Source organism: Taudactylus pleione, unplaced genomic scaffold (genome assembly GCF_031769625.1).
Source record: "Taudactylus pleione unplaced genomic scaffold, aTauple2 ptg000641l, whole genome shotgun sequence".
In the NCBI taxonomy this organism is placed as follows: Eukaryota; Metazoa; Chordata; class Amphibia; order Anura; family Myobatrachidae; genus Taudactylus; species Taudactylus pleione.
Genome location: NW_028285043.1, coordinates 166,281 through 189,898, shown reverse-complemented (window position 1 = coordinate 189,898; position 23,618 = coordinate 166,281). Strand labels below are relative to the sequence as shown.

Sequence of the window (23,618 nt, the reverse complement as noted above, 5' to 3'; positions counted from 1 at the left end):
TGCCCCAAGTGGGTTTGTTCCATTTGGAGCCTTCTGCTCTCAGTGTGTATGTGTATTTTACAGGTCATCCTCTGGCTTGGGTTCTGGTACTGGAGCAGTTGTACCCACTGTGCGCCTTGGGGAGGAGAACAAGGGGCACCAGATGCTTGTGAAAATGGGTAAGATGTGTAACAATTTGCTTGCCTTTTCTTTCTTTTATAGGTACAAAGTAAGGTGAAAGTTATATTTAGACAGCTAGTGCTATTTATCATGTTTGTTCACAAAGATCATTAGTCTAATTTCTGCACACCTATAAATAGTCAGTTAACAATGACAACTTTAAGGCTGCTCCTACTATCATACATACAGTGCCACATTGGTTAGGTAGCTGCAAACCCTGCAGAGAACTGCAGAGTCTGTGTTAAACAATCATTTTCTACAGAAAAGAAAAGCTTTATAATAGTGTTAATGCAAGTAATTTACAGCAGTGTTTACATAAACCAAGTGGTGCATAGCCGTTCTTATTTTATATTTGGATAACAGTGGGTGGAATTCTATTCAGTGCTATGTACCAGTGCTATATTCAGTGCGGGTGGGAGCTTCCGCGGGTGGGAGCTCCCGCAGCTATTCAATACAACACGCTGTTAGGGCGGGGGATGCGAGGAGAAATCCGACAAAAGTGCCGGGCGTGCAGCTGTTTGCGGGCTTTCATCGGCGCTAACAGCTGCCCGCCCGGGACTTTAGATGGAGAATGCCGGTTACTGCGTCTTAACACCCAGGTTAAGTTGTGAGAACCGCCATTCTCTGACTTGCTTGCTTCCCAACAAGGTTCACAGCGCATTGAATTGAATAGCTGCGTTAGCTCCCTCCCGCGGCTATTCATCATCGTGCTGAATTGAATTTCCCCCAGTGATTGCTGGTCATACAATGTGTGATTATTCCTTAATGAGCAGCTGGTACCCCAAGGGAGTTGCAAAATCGCTATACACAACAAAAACAAGAGCGATAAAGTTGCAGGGGTTCTCCAAATATTAGTTAATAAGAAATTTCATTGAGAACAATAGTATATAAACTGATTATACTTAAAAACATGTAAAAACAATAATGTATAAATCTTAAAACTCATATCTCAGTGGATCGGACGGGTAATTGCACAGTGTCTGCCGGCGACCAATCAGAAAATATAGATTGACCGGGGATGTCGGATCATCCAGCATGTCCATTCGATTCGAAAGTCGTCCACATCGTGCAGTGTATGTGGACAATTCCTGAAGGAACGAGGAAATGTCTCCTCCCCTATTGTGGCCTATACACTGTGAATTATCAGTGTATGGCCACAATATCAGGCTTTCAGTTAAAATGCCTGTCGGACAGGCATTTTATCTGCACGTGTATGCCCAGCATTAAGGGAGCTTGTTCCGGCTCTAGCGACACAATGTAATTGATGTTTGTCCTCCAAAGTGTGCAGTGCAGCAAAAGCAACCAGATAGACGAACTCCTCAAACACATGCCCTAAACCCGATATATGACCATAGGCTTCTTATTCAACTCTCTTTATACTGCCACTTCCTGTTAACAAAGATGTTTTGTTTCATCCTACTTTAAAATGATACCCACACTATAACCGTATAAAGATTTATTACTGTATTACAGCAACTGACATTGAATGTATGTGCTTCTCTACTTAGGATGGAGTGGAGCTGGGGGCCTTGGTGCAAATGAGCAGGGCATTCAAGATCCCATTAAAGGTGGGGACATCCGTGACAAGTGGGACCAGTACAAAGGAGTTGGTGTGTCTCTTGATGACCCTTATGAAAATTACCGTAGGAACAAAAGCTATTCCTTCATCGCCCGTATGAAGGCAAGGGATGAGAGTAAGTGCTGTGATAGGTGGTGGGACTTATGCAAGCTGACACACATGTGCATTGTATGATATATTTTGAAATGTAAAGAAAGCTATCACTAGTGACTACTACAAGTAATGTTTTGGATGTGTAAATAATTTTGTTTATTCTATGGTGTGTCGCACATTATACTTCACCTTTTTATATTGCATATTTTGATGGGTTTTATAATTGATGCAATTCAATGCACCTCGTTTTTCAAACCAATTAAAGTTATAGCTCCAGTAATTTTAGATTTACAGTATTTTCCTCCTTGTGATTGTATTAAATAAAAAATTTAAAGCAGTATTTTTGATGTTTGCATAAAATTTGTCTATCGCAGATTTCAAAGCAGGTGGACCGTTCCCCCCAGGTTCAACGCCACCGGCCAACAGTGAGTAATATTTGCATTACTTTATAGAATTTTTACTTTCCTATGTACTAATTTTACTTTATTATTGTGTGTAGGAGCTGTCAAATTGTTCTATTTTGCTTAAAGTGGATGTGAACCCTCAGTCACATTTGCACTGGTAGGGCATCTGTCCCATCAGCAGGATGCCTACCTGGTTTATACGCTCCCGCTGGTCGTTTCCGACATCAATCATCGCCTGAACATGCTGGTCAATCTGCCGATAACGACAGATTGTTCAGGGATGAGGGAGGGTGCCTGCACTGAACGACAAATTGTTTCGGTGCAGGCACTACAGGGGATGGGGAACGACTGTACGATTACAATGTTGTAATCGTATTGTCGTTACCCCATCGCCTAGTGGATGTGCACCTTTTTAAAGGCTTTTGTTTTGATTTTATTTTTTTACTGAGCCAGTGAAGCTCAGGCATGTGGAGGTCTGGAGACACCATACCATGGGAACTCTGCAGCTGACCACTTGATCCTGAAGTCAGTGACTGGTGTTCTGTGCAGCCTGCTCCACCTCTGTGCACTGGAATTCTGGAAAAAAGTATTTTTCTAATCCCAGTTGTGGTGGGCTCTGGTTTCCAGTGGTTTCAATTCATTAGGGGTACAGAGGTCATGGCAGCCTTGGCAGACACTCTGACAGTCATGTGGTCCTTTCGCATTGGTTACCTGTACCTGTCCAACTCCATGCTGCCACATGTGATTCCGCTGCATCAAGAGGGAGGCCCACATTCTCCTCATTGCTCCGGACTGGTCCCAGAGAGCACAGTATGTGGAGCTTTCTGTCTGTGTTGGTTGAACTGCCGTAGCGGGGCGATCTGCTAAATTAAAGGCTGTTCCTGCATCCTGATTTGTCTTGGTTGCCTTTGTCGTTGTGGAACTTGAGACCAGGATTTTGAGGTCTAAGGGGGGTTTTACGGCTGTGAATTGAACTATGCTTCTGTATTGGGTGGTGTGAGTACCAGGGAATCTGTTTCGCGGTTCTGCGTCTCCTTTCCTTTTTACAGGCTGAATTGTCACAGGGTCTAAAGACTTTCTTCATTAAAGGGTCAGGTTTCAGCATTGTTGGTACTTTTTCAGAAGTGCCTGACTTCGCTTCCGGATTTTCAGACCTTTACGCAGGGGGTTCTGCATATAAAGCCACCTTTCATTGTGCTTCAATTTTGTCTTGGGGGTGCTTCAGCAACCTCATCTTGAACCCCTGGAGTCGATTGAGCTGTGTTTGCTTACTTGGAAGGTGGCGTTTTGGTTGGCCATTGCCTCCCCTTGGAGGACCACAGAGCTAGCAGCGCAGTCTGGTAGTTCTCTCCTGATTTTCTACTCCAACCAAGCGGTGCTCCATATTCAGCCATCTTTCTACACAAAAGTGGTTTCACCTAAATCAGGAGATCGTGTTACCGGCTTTTAGCCCTCCTGATTCTGATAGCCCTCTCCACTTCTTGGGATGTTGTCTGGGCGGTGCCGGTTTATGAGGACCGACCCATGACGTTTCAGAAGTCGGAAAGTCTTTTGGTCCTCTGACGCTCACCAACTAGGCTGGCCTGTCTCCAAGCAGTCAGTGGCTCGCTGGATCACCTCTGCTATTAAGCAGGCTCATGTCTATTTGGGTGAGCCTGTGCCTGACCCTATCTAGGCACATTCTACTCGGGTTGTGACTGCTTCTTGTGTGGCACAGAAGGGTGCCTTGGTTGAACAACTGCGCAGGGAGGCCACTTGGTTTGTCCATCCAAATATGCGGGTTTCCGGCATAAGATTTTTGTGCAGGTATTGGCCGGTGCGTGACCACCACCGCCACACCTCCCAACATAACCCATTCCAGGAGGGACAAAATACTCTGTTCCTGGATTTCCCACCTAATTTATGATTGCCGTCCTTACTGTAAAGTCAATTCCTCAAAGTCCATCTGGGGAACATTGCATTTCCTCCCTGGTTTGTTGTGGTGTTTGTGCCTGTTGCACACCTAATACCTGTTGCATGCTCCTTTAGGCTTTGTTAGATAAATAACTGGCTAGCTCTTAATACACCCCTGTACCAATACCAACATTATGTGTATTATCACTCACAGTGATCACTCCCTGAACAATGGGGCAGCTTTACTTCACCAAGCAGTTTTTTTTCTCTTGTTTTTAACAGAAAAACCACTGCTGTGCTGTTTTTAGTGTCTTGGTTTAGTTTCATGTTCAACAAACTTGATTGTTTTTCTCCTCTTGCTGTTTTCTGCAAGATAATGATCAGGCTCATGTGCTCAGACACATAATAATATACGATTTTATTTATAGCTGAAGTCTGTACATTTCTTCCAACTCCACAGCTGTGCTCTGTATACTCATGTAACAATTATACTGCTTTATCCTTTTAAAGGAGCCATAAAGAGTGTTTGTTTTTGCTTAATTATGCCTAGTTATAGTTATATGCTAGAAAGTTTAATTTATTCTTAAACACGATTCTGCACAAGACTATATATACATGTATAGATAAAGAATGATGACAATATTGTAATATTAAACACATGATGTCTGAAATTGTGTTTGGTGGTGTTCCCTTGGAATTTGACTATACTCCTTCTCCTCAGAAAAAGCAAGAGAAGCAGGATGCTAATCTAAGGAAGAAACTCCTTTTTAGGGGCACTCTCTGGATAACTACTTTTGTTTAAAATTTAACTTTTAATAATTCTTAAATATAGACAAATATCACACTAAGTTCAGTAACAAAAGAGGAGTAACTGTAAATTACTGTTGAGACCAGTGATTTGGTTATAAAGGAAGTATTAAATCTAGTTGTAAATGGGCCTGAAACTGGCCAATGACTGAACGTTCAGACGTTTGTGTGATTTTTGTCAGTCTATATTGATGAATTATCGAAAGTTAAATTTTTAACGTAAATAACGATCTAAAGAGTGCCACCATAAATCAGTTTTCTGTAGATTAGCAATCCTGCTTTGTATCTCGGTGTAAGCAGCAGGTTGTGTGTGCCGTGTCCTGTTTCATGTCATACTTTCAGTCCTTTTTGGCCTTGTCCGCACCCCCAATGGCACCACATGTATCCTATGCCCCTCAGCTATTCTATTTACAAGCTTATTACTTCTGTAATAATCATAAAAAATCTCTTTGGAATAGATAAAGGGATTAAAGTTATGAGAAATCTAAAAATGGTAACTGTACTGACTGGTAAACTCTGGATGCCAAGTGATTAGTATCCTAATATAACGTGTGTAATGCCAGCGTAACACGAATATATTTATACACTTTAAAGCTTTATTATTTACATCTTAAAAAACATCTAAAGACGCTTTAATACTTACTTTTTTTTTTTTTTTTTATAAAGCAAGCTTGTATGAACTGTACTTTTTGCCTAGTTGTTAAGGTAACAAGGATTTAGATGTATTTTTCTATGGTCTTTTATTCATTACCTGAGTCTGTACACTGCCTGATGTCCACAGGCCACACAACAGAAGGTTTCTTTTTTAAATACCAATATGCTCCGACAAGGAGTACATGTGATTTGAATATAATTATTAAGCATGTTAAAAATTTGGAACGTTTTACATAAAGACAATACTATATATTAACTTGCTGTTGTGTTTTTTTTTGCCCATTAGTTAAGCGAGAGGGACAAGATCCTCCAGCGCAAGAATAATCCAGTCCAAGCCTCCTGCATAACCTGAATTGTTGCTGTAAACTCTGGAAGCATTAGATGTACTGGTTTCTGTCATACTTTGGATGGATCATTCAGGTGGTCTTTGTGCAGCTCCATAAAATTGACACTAGGATTCCATTTAATTCAACAGGGGTATTACTGCTACAGATTTTCACCTCTGTTGTCAGATATTCCTACCTGTGTTCACCTAGTGAGAAAAATTAGTTTTCAGCCTCCAAGTATCAGTCTGTTAGCTTTTTTGTTTTGTTTGTTTTTTACACTCGCCGCGTAAAAAGCCTTGCACCACCTTAGAGGCATATCTAAGTGCATTAAGGACTAGGTTGTTAGTAAAGGCTGTTCTGTTCACCAGCAGTTTACTCATATACAATGGATTTTCTAAGACTTCATTAAAAATTATTTTTTAAAAATAATGGCATAACAAGGTTGAAAATCGCTGTCTTAAGTATTCTGTAGGGTGTTTTCAGACAAAGAAGTATTGGGTACATGTTCCTACATTTTAAGGTGTTGTGGATCGGGAGGATGCCACAATTTTCTTACTCCTTGACTGTTTTCTGTTTAATATTGTACCCTGTGCTCTATAACTTTTATTTGTATGTGATTAGCCATCTTCCCCTTACAATTTTATTTTGTAAAATAAACTGTTGAATTGGAACATACATAATTTCTTTCTAGCAATCGGATATAAAGCTGCATATATCATTGTGAACTGGTACAACTAACCCCACAAGGTGAAACGTCAAAACTGCATGGAAGTGTATTTTTGTCTTTTGATCTGAAGTGATATTTGATACAGATATAAAGTTTCAACAATGTCTGCCACAAGTATAACCCATGAAATGCAATAATAGCTGTGTGTATACATCCATCAGCTATAACATTAAAACCACATAGCTAATATTTTGTAGGCCCCCCCCCCCCCCCCCCTCGCGCCGCCAAAGAAGCTCTGACCCATGGTGGCATGGACTCCACAAGACCTATGATGGTGTCCTGTGGCAAAATGTTAGCAGCGGATCCTTATTAAGTCCTGTAAGTTTCAAGGTGGGGTCTCCATGGCTCAGACTTTTTTTCCCAGCACATCCAATAAAAACAGCAAAGAGTATCCCCACAAATGCTCGGATCAGATTGAGATCTGGGGAATTTTGGAGGCCAGGTCAACATGTTGATCTCAGCCATGTTCCTCAGACCATTCCTGAACAATTTTCTGCAGTGTGGCAGGCTGTATTATTCTGCTGAAAGAGGCCACTGTCATTAGGGAATAGTGTTGTCATGAAGGGGAGTACTTGGTCTGCAACCATGTTTAGGTAGGTGTTACGTGTCAAATTAACATCCACATGAATTCCAGGACCCAAGGTTTCCCAGCAGAACATTGCCCAGAGTAGCACACTGCTTCAGCCAGCTTGCCGTCTTCCCATAATGCATCCTGGTGCAATCTCTTCCTCAGGTAAACAATGCACACGGACCCAGCCATGCACATGATGTAAAAGAGAAGGTGAACCCTCAAACCAGGCCACTGTCTTCTGTTGCTCCATGATCCAGTTCTGATGCTTACTTGCCCATTGCAGGTGCTTTCGGCTGTGGACAGAAATCAGCATGGGCACTCTGACCAGTCTGTAACTATGCAGCCCCATATGCAGCAAACTGAGCTGCAGTGTGTGTTCTACCTCTCGATCATAGCCAATATTAACTTATTCAGCAATTTGTGCTACAGTAACTCTTATGTGGGATATGACCAGACAGTCTAGCCTTCACTCCCCATGTGCATCGATGAGCCTTGGGCACCAATGACCCTGTCACCTGTTCTCTGGTTGTCCTTCCTTGGACCACTTTTGGTAGGTACTAACCACTGCATACCACAAATACCCCACATGATCTGCAATTTTGGAGATGCTCTGACCCAGTCGTCTAGCCATCGTAATTTGGCCCTTGTCAAAGTCACTCGAATCTTTACAGTTGCCCATTTTTCCTGCTTCCAACACATCAATTTCAAGAATTGACTGTTCACTTGCTGTCTGATATATCCCACCCTTGATAGATGCCATTATAACAAGATAATCAATCTTATTCGCTTCACATGTCAGTGGTTTTAATGTTATGGCTGATGAGTGTATAGTTCTGTTTTTTGTCATTTGGCAATGGCATTTTGATTAAAGTAAAGTTGGCCATGGGCTAACATTCCATATGAAATTCTTCTTGTTCTCAGTCAGGGCCTTTACATTTGTGCATGTTCTGCTACAGAGAGAGACTGTTCCATACTAGTACGTAACTTGATCTTATAACGTAGATATAGATAGACCTATCTATCTAATATTTTAGCCAATGATCGGCGCTTCCAGTCAAGAGTCTAAAAATAATGGTAATTTACATGCACATACATACTTGAAGGTAAGATGACAGCTTTTGTAACGTTTTGCTCCTTGAAAACGGGCTATTAAAGACCTGAAACGTCAGATCTATTTATGGCTCTTTTAATGTGTTTATTATGAGGGTGTATGTCCCAGCTTCCTGGTGTAGCTTATATTGCTGACAGTGGTTCAATATGTAACGCCCAAATGTGAGATATATTAAAAATTTCATAGACAAAAAACCTTTCACATGTCCCATTAAGGCTGCTTAGACATGATCTGAAAATTCATAAAATATATTGATTTTCCAATGAGCACACAATTCTGGGAATTAGCAGCTCCACCATTTTGTGAGTGACAGCAATCTCATTCTGTGAGAGTGCTGAATCTGCAGTTAACCACAGGGTATGATGGCATACCATATCTGTATTACGCAAGGAACACGTCCATTAAGGCATCAGCCTTAATGATCGTAATTTCATTGCTTTTTGAAGTTTGAGTGGCAGAAAATCAATAGGTTTTGTGAATTTTCAGATCATGTCTAAGCAGCCTTAATGGGACATGTGAAATCGTAAGGTTTTTTGTCTATGGAATTTCATAGCTTTTTTTTTTTTTTATTATTTTTTTTTTTTTTATTAACCATCAGGGTTTGGATGAGCAAACCGGGCCACCTGCTGGGGAGAAGACCAACAAAATGGTACCCTAACACAGGTGGAAGAGGGGACAGCACACAGGAGATTGGTTTGGGAGGTGTAGAGTGCGAGACGGCTGTAGTTGTGGGGGTAGCAGCAACAGCGATGGTGCAGAGCAGTGGTAGCGTTTCAGTGCAAAGGGGGCATAAGTGGTCGATAGAGGGCTCACTTGCAGTGCGTAATCAAATCAATAAATCACAGATGCATGAATGCAGCAGTGAGATCCATCTACGCATCTGTTAAAAATTGAATGTGTAAAAAACAAAAGGGCATAGCCCCGCCCCCAGAAGACAACCAGCACCGGGCTTTGGTGCTGTACTGGTTGTGCTAACTACAGGGGACAAACGACGTAGGTGCCCCCCGTATTAAGCACAACCAGCACCAGGCTTTTCAGAACCAGTCCTGGTTGCCAAAATACAAGGGGACAGCTGACGTAGGGGGTCCCCCGTATTTAGCGCAACCAGCATACGGCTCTGAGCCGGTTCTGGAAAGACGGGGTAAAAATGCGTAGGGTCCCCCTGTATTTACCAGAACCAGCTCCGGACTCCTATCGGGGGCTGGTGATGCACAACCAGGGGAGCCCTTTCACCAGTCCCCCCAGCCGCAGCATCACCCCTGACCTAGTCAGCCCAGGCCGGGGATTCCTGGGGAGTTTGGGACCCCCCAATAAAGGGGTCCCCCTCCTCAGGGCACCCCTGCGTGGTGGGTGCTGGCTTGATTGTGTAAAATGTGGTGAATATGAAAATATTAATATTTTGCAGTAGTACTACAGGTCCCAGGCATCCCTGCATACTGGTACTTGGAGAAACAAAAGTACCAGCAGGCGGGGCATTAAGGTCCTGCTGGCACCTATAGTAGCACTGCAAAATAAATATTAAAAGAAAACAAACAGACACAGTTTTTAAAGTATATTATTATGCTGCACCTTCACCTGTGGAGCGGCAGCCTTTAAGCTCTTTTACATGGCTGCCGCTCCCCCAGGACTTCTACGGCGTATTCACCTGGAGCGAGGCGGCCATTAAGCTCTTTTGTGCGGCCGCCATCCATCCAGCGCTTCCGCGGCGTCTTCATGCTTCAGCTGGTCTCTTCAGCTACCCTGTCGATGACTGAATGGGCGGGGCCTCACGCTGGCTGTATTTAAGCCAGCCGAGGGGGTGGGGCAATGACTTCGCGAGATGTCTCTGAATTTCAAAAATGGAGCTGAGACGCCATTTTTGAAAAGGGCACTCTCTGCTCTCACCATTAGAGTCAATGGTGAGAACAGCTTATTGGCTGAGAGGCGGAAGGCTTGTCTCTCTCAGCCAATGAGCGCTCCGCATCGGGATTTCTGTACTGATCTCTGGGCTGACTAGTGGTCAGGGGTGATGCTGCGGCTGTGGGGCCAAATACAGGAGGACCCTATGCATTTTTTTCCCCCTGTATTTCCAGAACCAGGACCGGCTCAGAGCCCTGTGCTGGTTCCGCTAAATATGGGGGACCCCTACTTCATTTGTCCCCTGTATTTTGGCAACCAGAACAGGTTCTGAAAAGCCTAGTGCTGGTTGTGCTTAATACAGGGGACCCCTACATCGTTTGTCCCCTGTATTTAGCACAACCAGTACTGGGGCTCCATAGTCCGGGACTGGTTGCTTTCTGGGGGGTGGGGCCACGCCATTTTTTTTTTTCTTGAATTAAACACAGAAGCAGGTATCATGGCTTTACCAGATCTCAGCCTGTATACTGTGTGCTGGTCCTAGCGCCAGCCTCACTTCCGCTATTAAAGCCCGCTACTGTCCCCGGGTTCTGGTCGCAGCTAACGCCCACTACCCCCTGCGCCTTTCCGTCGGCTGCAGCTGACGCCAGCTTCTTTCCCCTGAGCCCACCACCGCTAAAGCCCGCAAACGACAGCCATCTTTGTGCACCCAAGTGAAGCCACAGTTATTACACTGGCTGGAGGCTCCTACTGTGGCTGCGCAACAAGTTGAAGAGTCCTATCTCTACAATGGCGCTTTCTTGAGGTAATAGTTTAAAAACTGTAACTTTCTAATTTACCTGAACCCCAAAAGCACGTACCCTGGCACAATAGCTACATAATAAAACAAACCCCAAGTCTAAATTCCACCCCTACCCTGAGTTTAACCTTCCCAAAAAAACCCTATAGACTACAGCAGAAAAGTGGTCCTAATTGAGTGTCAGAAAAAATTGACAGTTGCAGCTTTAGATTACTCCCAAATCCTCAATTTTAAATTGTTTTGGCCTTGATATTTGGCATGCAGCACCCAGTGACAGTTCTACCCGGCCATACCAAATTTCAGATCCGTACCTCTAATAGTTTTTGAGGTGTAGCCCCTTGAACACCCTGCCCCCCCTCCAGCATTCTCTATGGAGAAATAATGCAGCCTTAATATAAGGGCACAACTGTGCCCTTCTAATAAAAAGGTAATTGAATTTGTACCAAATACATAAGAAAATAAGCTCATCTGTATCAGTCTTGCAGGCCCAGGTTTCTCTTTGAGGGTGCGGAAGATAAGGCATATTATGGTCTTTGAGATCTGAAAGAAAACCGTTGCATATATAGTGTAAAAGTTTTAGAAGAACTTTGATCTAAAATTTAAAAACAAGTAAAAGCTTGTCACTAAGGAATGGATGAAAGCCCTGACCATCTGCCAGGGCAGTTTCCTGGTGTGGTATCCACATAAAAGTGCACTTTGTATTAAGTATTGCATGAAAGACTTTCTCAGGGAGTTTGGTAATTTGAGCGTTTGGCATGGGAAATGATATATAGTATCTGCAATTTATATTTTCCCATATTTGAGACTGATTATTACGTAATCACTATATTTAATTTTGGTTTATGTAATCTGTATGTATAAAAGATCAATGTTTTTAATTAATAACAGTAAATGCTTAATTGATTTTAACATAAAAGCTACTGAATAAAAACAAAGTAATGATCTATAAATTTGGAGGTGCATTAATTGTCCAGGCCCTTCCTAATCTAATGGACATGCTCATGGGTATCTTCTTGAAATATGAAAAAGGACTATAAATTTCCTGTAACAGAATTCCTATGCCTTCTGTGCCAAGTACATCAAAGTCCTGCCCACAGTAGTAATTGTAAGGTGCCCCTTTTGAAGCCATGAGCTTTTCAATAACCATATAAACTTTATCAGTCATAATCTAAACCTGAAGTGTATTTTAGCAATATCCAACATTACAAAAAACAATCAATTCTTTTTTGTTGATGTTAATAAATATTAGGACAGAGGTCCCCAAACACGGTCCTCAAGGCATCCTAGCAGTCCAGGTTTTAGAGATATCCATGATTGAGCACAGGTGGTTAAATTAAACGGACTGAGGTACTAATAAATTCTCCTGTGGCCAAGAATGGCTATCCTTTAAAACCTGAACAGTTCGGGTGCCTTGAGGCCTGAGTTTGGGAACCTCTATATTAGGAGACAATTTGAAATACTTCTCAAAAGCAGTTGATAAAGATGAATAATCCTATATTTTACAATCTCCTGAATTATGCTTTTTCTAATTAATTTGTTTTTAATAAAGACCTAGCAAAAGGGATTGACTCATAACTGCATACACTTCTGAATACTGTATGTATAAGTACTGAGTACTGTATACTAAAGGATGGTTTGCTCACAGATTTTTGCAAACCATCCATTTACCAAGGTAATGATAACATCTATGACCCCCTCTAAATCTTCCTTCCACCAGGTTCATGCATGTCATCACACCTCCCCCCTCTCTCTGGATTTCCCTCAATTAAATAACAGCGCTGATACAGTAATGGAAGAGAAGAAGGCTCTTTTTCTGGGGCACTCTTGTATGTAACTTCTCTTGCAGCAAGGCTGGGGAACACTGGACCATGGAGATTGTAGGTTGGGGCTAGAGCTGGCATTTAATAAAATGTAGCTTTAAATCCTAAGCACCTCCCCCCTGCAATCCCACAATTCCATTCTTTAAGTGCCTAGGAGTAGGGCACAGTCTGGATGGGCTGCCATGCACGAGGCTGAAGTTAGCTTCTTCTTCGAGCTCCAGCTTCTTATTCAGAACATGTTATAGTAAAACATTTTTATAAAATAGAATCAATAAGCTTACATTGAATAAACAAAATATGGTATCTATTACACAAATTTCAATTGTACTTTGCTTGGCCCACAAAGCTTTTGGGCATGAAATAGGGTGGTAAAATGGGCACAAGGACCAGATTTTCTATATTTGAATAAGTAGCTGTAGTTGTGCAAGGGTTGACTAGCCTTGGGCAACAAATTTGACACTTGGAATCCACAGAGGGGGGGTCGCTTACATATGACCCACATGCAATTGGCCTTGCCCAACAAGCATTTGGGCATGAAATACGGTGGTAAGGTGGGCACAGGGACCAGATTTTCTATATTAGAATAAGTAGCTGTAGTTGTGAGTATGATTCTATAGCATAAAATTTGCATCACAGAACTGTCACATTTAAGATATGAATTGTGGAGACTGCAGAAAGGTTATTATTCACTAAGAATAGATGAAGGGATGTAGTTGGCATCCTGGTGTGCGGTATACCCAGCGCCGGCCCTAGGCATAGGCAGTATAAGCAAATGCCCAGAGGAATCCAACGGCTCTACTGCTGCCCTCTCCCCGCCTGCCGTGATCGGAGCTCAGCTTTGATTGGCAACTCAGCGTTTGGCCAGGTCAGAATGAGCTTCTGTACGGGGGGGGGGCGGCATGTGCACCGTGTGCCGCTGTACCCGGCGCCAGTGTCCTCCAGCCCGGCACCGCAGGGGGGCTCCAAGCCAGACGCCCGTTGAGATATTATTACCAGCGGGCACCCGGCTCCTTCCCTGCAGCGTCGCGATAGCGGGAGGCTGGAGCTCTCTCCTGGACTCTGGCTTCGGGGTCTCCCCACGGGCACTATAGGAGAGACGTCATGATGTCTCTCCCATAGATCCGAGGAGTCAGAGCTCACTCCTGAGCTCCGGCTCCCGCAGAGAGCACTATTGGAGGAACGTCATGACGTCTCTCCCATAGTTCTGAGGAGCAGCCGGGCAGACAGGAAGGCGGCGGATGCAGGAGAGGGGATTAAGGTGAGTGTTTATTTTTTTTATAAGCGGCACTATAGGCAGGGGCGGAGCGTGGAGGTCACGCTCCAGGCGCCATCTATGACAAGGCATTGAATGGGGGTATCAATCATACAATCACTTTTTTAATATACCGCCGGGGATCAGTCCCCGGCAGAGTGGAGACTAAACAATAGCTTAGCCGTATGCATCCCTCTATCGTGGTTGCCTGCGGTCCTGCTTCTGTAGTGCCTAACCAGACCTCCCAGGGCCTGCCTTTCCCCCTGCACAAAATCATGATGCCCCTTTGAATGATAACTATGGGCCACGCTGGGCATGCCCCTCCTTCCAGCATCAGAGTGAAGTAGGACCGCTCCGGGCAGCCCCATCCTCCCAACATCAGAGCGAAGCAGGACCGCTCCGGGCAGCCCCATCCTCCCAACATCAGAGTGTAGCAGAACTGCTCCGGGCAGCCCCATCCTCCCAGCATCAGAGTGTAGCAGGACTGCTCCGGGCAGCCCCATCCTCCCAGCATCAGAGTGAAGCAGGACCGCACCGGGCAGCCCCATCCTCCCAGCATCAGAGAGATGAACTGGGCCGGGACTAGAGGAGCCAACACTACTCTGACTGCAGCAGCTCATGCAGCCAAACAGAAACCGACACCCAAGGGAGAGGTGAGCACTCAGCACCTGCACATAGTTGTGATAGTCTGCAGCAGTGCAGACTTCAGAAGAGCTTACATTGGGAGGGGTCCTGACCAGGGGGTATACTTAAGTCTGAGGGAATGCTGTGGAAAGAGGTGACTCTTTAGCAGCTGGGGGATGGGGGGCTTTCAAAATTGCGCTATGGGGCCCTAATGGGGGGTATCCACTTAGCAATTTACAAACAACAACACGATTGCGACAGTGCAGTCGTGCTCTCGTTTGTATAGCTAGTGATGTGCCTAGACTGAACGTTCACTCATTCAGTCCCGGCACATCCCTCATCCCCGCAAATGCAGAACCTGACAAGATCGTCAGGTTGACCTGCATGTACGGGCGATGTCGGGAGCGACCCGCGGGCACGCGCATCGCGGGTCGCTTCCATCCAAAACATCCCCGATGCATGCGCGATTTGCAAGCGATTGCAGGATAACGACATCGTTATCGTGCAATCGCTTGCTTAAATCGCTTAGTGGATAGCCCCCATAGCCATTATAGTTACACCCCTGCTAGCATCCATTCTTTCACTGGGGGTGCAGCTCTTCCTGTGCCTATGCTACCCCCTGACTGTTCAGATCTTGAGCACCTCTTCTCATCCTCCCTGATTCATTCATTCTGCAGCTAATTCATTTGTATGTAGAATTCTTTACCCTCCCCCAGTGTGCATTCTTCTATCACCTCCCCCCTCATGTCTCTCTGACTCCTCATGATTTGTACCTACAATCATGATACTTTCTTTCTTCCCACTCTGACTGGGAAGCAGTCTGGAAGCCGGTGGACGCAATGCTGACCTCCCGCTTCCCGACTGCTTAATTCCGGCAAGGGTTAAATGACAGGCGTCGAAATCCCGACGCCTGTCATTTTACCTATGCTGGGAGACCAGCGCCTGGAATCCCGATCGAAAGGAGGGCGGGCGCTGCAGTGGACAGCCGTGTCTTAGGTTTAGGGTTCCGGGGGGGGGAGGGGGGGGGGGTTAGGGTTAAATTATACTGATTCCCACTGACTGTCTCCCTTTACTTTTTATTATATCTATACCACACCTTTTTCTACAATTAGCCCTAATTATATACCTTTTCCCTGTGTAATGTTTAAATCCCCTTCCCGGAGAGGACCTTGACGTCATCAGCCAGTGTCCAGCGTCATTCCCTACCATCCAAGTGGGCATAGAGGGGGAATATAAACTTGTGGCGAGCGTAGCAAGCCCGCAACGGGACAACTTACTTGCTTAGCTGGCCTTAATGGGCATGAACGGCACTTCTGCCCTCATTACTATGGGGGTATTACTACTGTATATGGGCACTACTACAGGGACATTACTATGGGGGTATTACTACTGTATATGGGCACTACTACGGGATCATTACTATGGGGGCACTACTACAGGGGCATTACTATGGGGGTATTACTACTGTATATGGGCACTACTATAGGGGTATTACCATATGGGCACTACTATGGGGATATTACTACTGTATATGGGCACTACTACAAGGGCATTACTATGGGGGTATTACTTCTGTATATGGGCACTATTACAGGGGCATTGATATGGGGCACTACTACAGGAGTATTACTATGGGGGCATTGCTATGGGGGTATTACTACTGTATATGGGCACTACTACAGGGGCATTACTATGGGGTATTACTACTGTATATGGGCACTACTACAGGGGCATTACTATGTACAGTACGTATATATGTATATATATATTTGTAGGGGTAGGGGGCACCAGTCAAAATTTTGCCTAGGGCACCAAATTGGCTAGGGCCGGCTCTGGATATACCGGCGATCAATATACCGGTGCAAGAAACCCAAAGGTAAGTATCCGGGAATAGTGGGAGTTTGGGATTAGGGTTAGGCACCAGGGGCATTGTTAGGTTTATGGGGTTGGGTTTAGGCACTAGGGGGAGGCTTAGGCAAAAAAGGGGGATGGTTAGGTTAGGTTCAGGGCCGGATCAAGGTCTGTGGGGGCCCCTATCAATAAAAGTTGAATAAATTATATAATTAAATTATATATATATATATATATATATACACACACACACACACACACACACACAAAGGGGTCCACCACACTCACGCCGTTCATTCAGATATTGATGGAACCTTTGTGGCGGGTGCCATATAAATAAAGGCAGCTGTGTGAAGCAAAGGGGTGGAGCCAAATTCCAATCTGTGTGTTACAGGAATGTCTGACAATATAAGCCCAATAATACTAGCCCTAGTGTTTCCAGTGGCAGCCCACCCTCCAACCGGGAGGTAACAGAGGGGGTTTCTTAGACTGTACAGTGCACTCTGTCAGTGCTGCTGCAGCTGCACTAGTTGTGCCAAATGTGAAGGAGCCGGGGGAGGCAGATTCAGCCAAGGGACACTTCAGCTACAGCTAAGAGACAGAGCCGTGCGGCTGCATGCTGTGTTTGACTCATACCTGGCAGTTAACACAGCCGCAGCTCAACTCCAATCATCAATTCTGCTGACTGAAACGGAAGATCGCAGACAGGCTCCGGTCTGGAATCTGCTTGCTCCTCACCTCTCGCCATCATCAGCCCGCGGATAGGGTCAGGTCAGGACAGAGTGCAGCCAAGGGGCACTTACACCCTGCACCCCTGGCCCAGCCCGCCCACCCATTGTCATTAGGGTGGCCTCGGCCGGGCCAGGGTACTTCTGAGCCGGCTCGTGTTCTTGGTGGGGCAATCCACCCTTTGAAACACTTCCCTACTTGCGGACAAGTGGCAGGGGTTGCCGGGCCCCCTATGACCACCGGGCTCTGACAGGCACATACTAACAGGGGGGCGGCAGAATACTGCAGGGCTCCACAGTGTTAAGGCAGGCTGTCAGCAGGAGTCCAGAGCGTGGCTGAGGCTGAGTGAGATTGTGATTGTCAATCAGCACGTAGCTTCCACACTCTGCACTGAAGCAACGCCTCCACCAACAGCAGCCCTGTTCTCATTGAAATTTGCAAAAAAAAAAATGTTTAGTGCACAGTGTGTGGGGGCCCCCGGACGACCGCCCCTGTCGTCCTGCCTTTAATCCGGTCCTGGTTAGGTTTACGGTGTGGGGAGAGGTAGGTTATGGTACTTACATTATCTTGTCGGGATTCTGTTAGGATGCCGCTGTCGGTACTCTGACCATCGCCATCCCGACCGATGGGATCCCATACCCAACCCTAGACAAATGGGGTTAAACCCCTGCACAATTACAGCTTCTTATTCAAAATGACAATATCTGGTGCCTGTGCCAGCTTTACTGCCCTATTCATTCCCAAAACCTTGTTGCGCAAGGCCAATTGCAAGTGGGTCATATGTAAGTGACCCCCCTCTGTGGATTCCAAGTGTCAAATTTGTTGCCCAAGGCTAGTTAACCCTTGCACAACTACAGCTACTTATTCAAATGTATTAATTGGTGCCTGTGCCCAGTTTACCACCTTATTTCATGCTAAAAAGCTTGTTGCGCAAGGCCAATTGCAAGTGGGTCATATGTAAGTGACCCCCCTCTGTGGATTCCAAATGTCAAATTTGTTGCCCAAGGCTAGTTAACCCTTGCACAACTACAGCTACTTATTCAAATATAGAAAATCTGGTCCTTGTGCCCACTTTACCACCCTATTTCATGCCCAAAAGCTTTGTGGGCCAAGCAAAGTACAATTGAAATTTGTGTAATAGATACCATATTTTGTTTATTTAATGTAAGCTTATTGATTCTATTTTATAAAAATGTTTTAATATAACATGATGTGAATAAGAAGCTGGAAACTGAATAAGAAGCTGGAGCTCGAATAAGAAGCTAACTTCAGCCTCGTCTGCCATGCAGCCCTTGTAGGTAGCTATTTTTTTGTTTTGTTTGTAAAACTTTTTTTTTCATTTCTAGTTGAGCTGCGCGCTACTTGCAGCAGCGCAAAGCGTGAGTGTGGGCGGCTGCTGGAGCTGTGAAACAGCTTGCCAATATGCAGCTGCGGCAGGAGGGTGTGCGTCCGCGGGACGCTTCGGTCTCCAGAGAGGCTGCCTGGACCCGGGGACAGGGTGCACCCTATCCCTTTTAGATGGTGGTGGGAGGCAGCGCGGTCTCGGACGGCGACGCCATCCTGCAGTGTTTTGAGGAGGGAGGCTCCAGTGCGAGAGCGCGCACCTCACAGGCTGCTCAGACCGAGCATACCAAGTGCTTTCCCAAAGCAAGGGAGTAGCACTTGTTGCAGAGAGGGGGTGCATCCATGAATCAGGTGCGGAGCCTGTAGCTGGCGCAGGCTTCTTTCCCTATGTAGGGTTAATTCCCAGCCAAGGTATGTCCTGCTCTGGCTCTGTCCTTTGCAGTGTGCGGTGTCATGAATTGCGTCAAGTTCGTGGCACGCTTTTTCAGGAATCCTCTGCTGTGCGGGGCACAGGTAGAGGATGGTCTTGGAGGCGTCTTCCTTCTTCCAGGGCCCCATTAGATGTATTGCATGCACCGGACCTTGCACAGTTTGCACTGTTCCAAAGGATGAGGACCTCCTGTCCTGTTCGATTCTCTGCTGCTATGCACTACTCTCTAGGAAGAATAAAAAGGGGTTATGAGCGCTATCTATAATATAATGAAAATAGTGGCACCTGTAAAAAATAATGTTCATTAATTAATAAAACATATGTTTATAGCTCCTTTTAGGAAAATGTGAGATGAAGTCCGGTTTGGATCACTATTGCTGTATTGCTACTTGCCCTGGGTGTCCCTACCTTGTCCCTCCAAGGGGTACTCCTTGCGGGTCAGGTCAGGTCCGGGCTGAGATGTTAGTTGGTGGAGTTTTATTAATTAATGATTTTTTTTTTTTTTTTTTTTTTTTTTACAGGTGCCACTAATTTCATTATATTATAAATGGCGCTCATAACCCCTTTTTATTCTATACTATTTATTTTAATGAGCAGATAAAAAACAAAGCGCAGTGATATACAATATTTTATAGCAACTACTGTCTAGGAAGTTTACATTTGGATTCCCCAGCAGTGGCTGTGGGTCTGTACAAGCATGGGTGACGGAAAGTCACTGCTTTCTCTTTGGCGAATCTCTCCAGTCTCCTCAGGGAGACTTAGGAGGCGCCAGATTCAGAGGGCTCCCTTCCTCGTACATTAGCTTCCAGCGGATTGGGTGTCCAAGTGGAAGCACCTCCCACGGTAGTTGCGGCGGTAGCGGTTTAGAGCGCCACAAATGCCCTTCCTGTGCAGGGCTCAGCGTCTGGTAGGAATTCGTTAGCTGGACCTTTGAGTGGTGCCTCCGGTCTGTTTAGTTAGGTTCTAGGGTCGTTATCCGGCCCTGGCGAACCGTGACTTGGGTGGCATGAGCTATGGTCACTTTTATTGATGAATCAGTCTAGGGGCTTCACAGTGATTCATCTTGGGATTACCTGCTGAATTGGCGGGACATTAGTGGCTGGTTCTGTGTGGGAGGCCAGACAAGACGGGGCACAGGTAGCTTCCAGGTTCAGCTACGACTGGTTCGGCTTGAAGGCCATTTGGGTCCGTGCTTTGCATACGCATTCATTACCAGTGTGTTCCTTACACTATCTTCTGTTTGAACAAACAAAAATGGCAGCTGCTCAATCAATCTAGCAGTACTAATCAGGTGCATGAAAGGGAGGGGTCATACTAAGTAGAAAAAGGAGGGGGATTTAACCCCCTATTGTACCTCAGCACACTGAATAATACCTGCAACAATATATGAAGACTATATGGTCATAGAAATTCAGAGATATTAGTTGCATGCATTTGCAAATACATGGGCTGGACGTTTTTTGGGGTGCACTGTGCTCCGGACGTGAACCCCTTAGTGTTAGGGACTGCTGGTAACAGAGAAGCCGTGACGTGGCCCAGCAGCCTCCCATGTATTTGCAAATGCATGCAACTAATATCTCTGAATTTCTATGACCATATAGTCTTCATATATTGTTGCAGGTATTATTCAGTGTGCTGCGGTACAATAGGGGCTTAAATCCCCCTCCTTTTTCTACTTAGTATGACCCCTCCCTTTCATGCACCTGATTAGTACTGCTAGATTGATTGAGCAGCTGCCATTTTTGTTTGTTTGTTATGAGTTGCATGAAGGAGCCAGCATTAGTAGGGCATGCTGGTTCTAGTAGTGCTAGTTGGAGTTCCCAGGGGTGACTCCCAGGTAAGCTGGCTCTCAATTTGGATGCATTTATGTATGTGCCTTTATCATGAGGCCTTACATTTGACAAAATTATATATGTGCCTTTATCATGAGGCCTTATAATTGGTATATTTTACATTTGGGGTGAGCGTTTGGGCGTAGGGCCCCCGGGACTGGTCTGGCTGGGCCTCCTCAGGGCATCACCACTTAATACACATAGTTGCTTTTCACATCACCTTTTATGTTTGTTTATTATTCATGTATTTTTTCACATATATTTTAACCTCTCATACCACACTTAATGATTACTCACACACAGCTATACTTTACACTGCACTGTCACTCTTTTTCCATTTTCGTGTGATGCCCTGGGGGGGTCCTGGGCTGGACATTTTTTGGGGTGCACTGTGCCCCGGACGTGAACCCCTTAGTGTTAGGGACTGCTGGTAACAGAAGCCGTGACGTGGCCCAGCAGCCTCCCATGTATTTGCAAATGCATGCAACTAATATCTCTGAATTTCTATGACCATATAGTCTTCATATATTGTTGCAGGTATTATTCAGTGTGCTGAGGTACAATAGGGGGTTAAATCTCCCTCCTTTTTCTACTATCTTCTGTTTGGTAAGGACGTTCTCTTTTTGCCACAACTGAATAATCCCCACCGGTCGGACAAGCACTTGTCTGCCGGTGGCCCACCCCAACGGCAGGGTCCGAGTTTCCACATTTTCGTTGCTCCTTCAAGGCGGTAGGTCCTTGGAAGGTCAGTCTGACACAAGCAAAGTCTTCACCTGCAGGTGGCTGTTTTTCATAACACACTCTGTTCTGAGGACATAGGGCGCGAGTCAGACTTGGGAATAGAGAGGGATATCTCTCTCAACTGATGATCTTGGTGAAACCATGCTGCACTGCAGGCGGGGCATATTTAAAATGTGCAGAGAGATTTAGAGTTGGGAGGAGTGTTTCCAAACTGACATCTAAATTGTAGAGTAATAATAAAGCTGTGCAGTATTTGTGGGCTACATGCAAAAGCAGCCAGTATTTACCCCACATGTAAAAAAAAATTTAGTATTTACACCCCTTGCATTTCAATATGGTTTGTTCAGGTTCACAGTTGATAGAGAGATCTCTCTCTGGCCCTGATTCAGAGCCGCTCGCTCTGAATCAGGGCCGTCCTATTTAAATGTGGAGCGGCCTTTTGGACGCTCGCATAGCTGTGGGTTACCACCCACAGCTTATGCGAGCGTCCATGATGATGGTCGTGATGGTCAAGACCATCGGGCTTGCGACGAGACCCTGCGCTAGGGTCTCGTGGCCGCAAGCCCTGGAGTGATTTTGGCTCTATCAGAGCCAAAATCACTCCCACTGACATCACTAGTGATGTCAGTGGGGCCGGACCCAGACGGTAGGTGTTCCCATGGGAACGCCTCCGTCTGGCAGCCACGCCCCCAGCACGCCCACCAAAGGGGGCGTGATGTCAGTCACCATCGACAGCACACCCCCTTTGGTGCGAGACCCGGAGCGACAGCTTGGCTGTCGCTGTCCGGGACGTGCGCATTGGGGTAACATCGACCCTCGCGAGCGGGTCTGAATGAGACCCTCTATTCCCAACTCTGAATCAGGCCCATAGCTCCAAAGAAGCCTGGTGCCTAACGAAGTGTCTCTCTCTACTCAGTTTGCTTGCAACTGGTAGGGTGGTTGCTCTGGTTCAGTGACCGTTGAATGATGTCTTCAGACAGCTGGGTGCTTGGCATCTTTCGCTAGGGTTCCATCTGGGACCTCGGAGGTCCGCCACCAAGGTGTTGTTTATTGTTTTTTCACATCACTCTTCCCTATGAAGCGGTGAATGCGGTGACATTCCACTCCTCTTTCTGCTCCAGTTCCGCAACAGGTACGGAAACTGGGCTTCTCCTTCCTGGTTCAAATGCTGAATGGCTCATTCCGACCGCTCTGGTTTCCTAGTGCACTGAGCACTTGAATGGTTGAATGGGTTGCTCTGCATCGCTCTGGTCTCAGTTGCCCTTCTGCTCGACAGCACCTGTCACTCTCCATAGATGTAGGGTTTCCATTCTTCTCCTCCGGGTCCCATCCTTGGTCCTTCCGTATTGGCTCGCGGTCGAGGTCACAGTGAGTCTCCTGGGCTGAGGTGCCGTTTGGGTCCGGGGCCTTGGGTCACCGTCTACGACTCTCGGCTGTTCGATGGACTCAAGCTACAAGCCATCATGCTGGCTCTATTGGGGGCAATCACAGGCCGGTCGGGCGCAGTCGGTCAGACAAATGACCCGGCGATGGCCTATGTACGTCTTCCAGCATGCACTAAAATGCGGCGACGATGTCGGGGGCTTTCTGGGGGTGGAGTCCTTTGTTCCATCTCTCTCATCAGTGGTCATACCGGATAAGGGGAGATTGGACAGTTGACTCAGTTTTCTCCCAGGGCAGTGGGTTCTCTCTCCAGTGGTCTTCCTACCATTCGGGCGTGAGGCCTTCTGAACAGTAGGAAGACGTCTCGGCACATTTGCAAGGCTCCACAGTTTGGTATGTGATCCAGGTATCCGCTGGCTTCCACAGGTGGCTGCCTGTCTGTTCCGGGGAATATTTCATTCAGAGCATCTATTTCCGCTGTCCACACTGTTCCCTCAGGTCTCCAGGGGCATTGAGGCTTCCTGAGGGAGGGTAATCCTGGCGGCTTCAGGCTGGCTATGCTAGTCATGGTACACAGATGTTCTCCCAAGGTCGGTATGTACAGGGTGGTGTCTCCCACTTCGTCCAGACCTGCTGCAACTTGACCCATTTCT

The 23,618-nt window shown here is 45.9% G+C and overlaps 1 protein-coding gene across 1 annotated transcript in view; it reads left to right on the top strand.

Annotated features, from left to right (window-relative positions):
- Positions 1 to 6,586, top strand: part of LOC148479044 (calcium homeostasis endoplasmic reticulum protein-like) — a 55,279-nt gene extending 48,693 nt beyond the window's left edge. The window contains exons 16-19 of the mRNA XM_088455009.1: positions 64 to 158; positions 1,668 to 1,853; positions 2,206 to 2,256; positions 5,876 to 6,586. Of these exons, the coding sequence (XP_088311135.1) occupies positions 64 to 158; positions 1,668 to 1,853; positions 2,206 to 2,256; positions 5,876 to 5,913 (370 nt within the window). The 3' untranslated portion in view covers positions 5,914 to 6,586. The remainder of the gene's footprint in view (positions 1 to 63; positions 159 to 1,667; positions 1,854 to 2,205; positions 2,257 to 5,875) is intronic.
- The last annotated feature ends 17,032 nt before the right edge of the window (positions 6,587 to 23,618 follow it).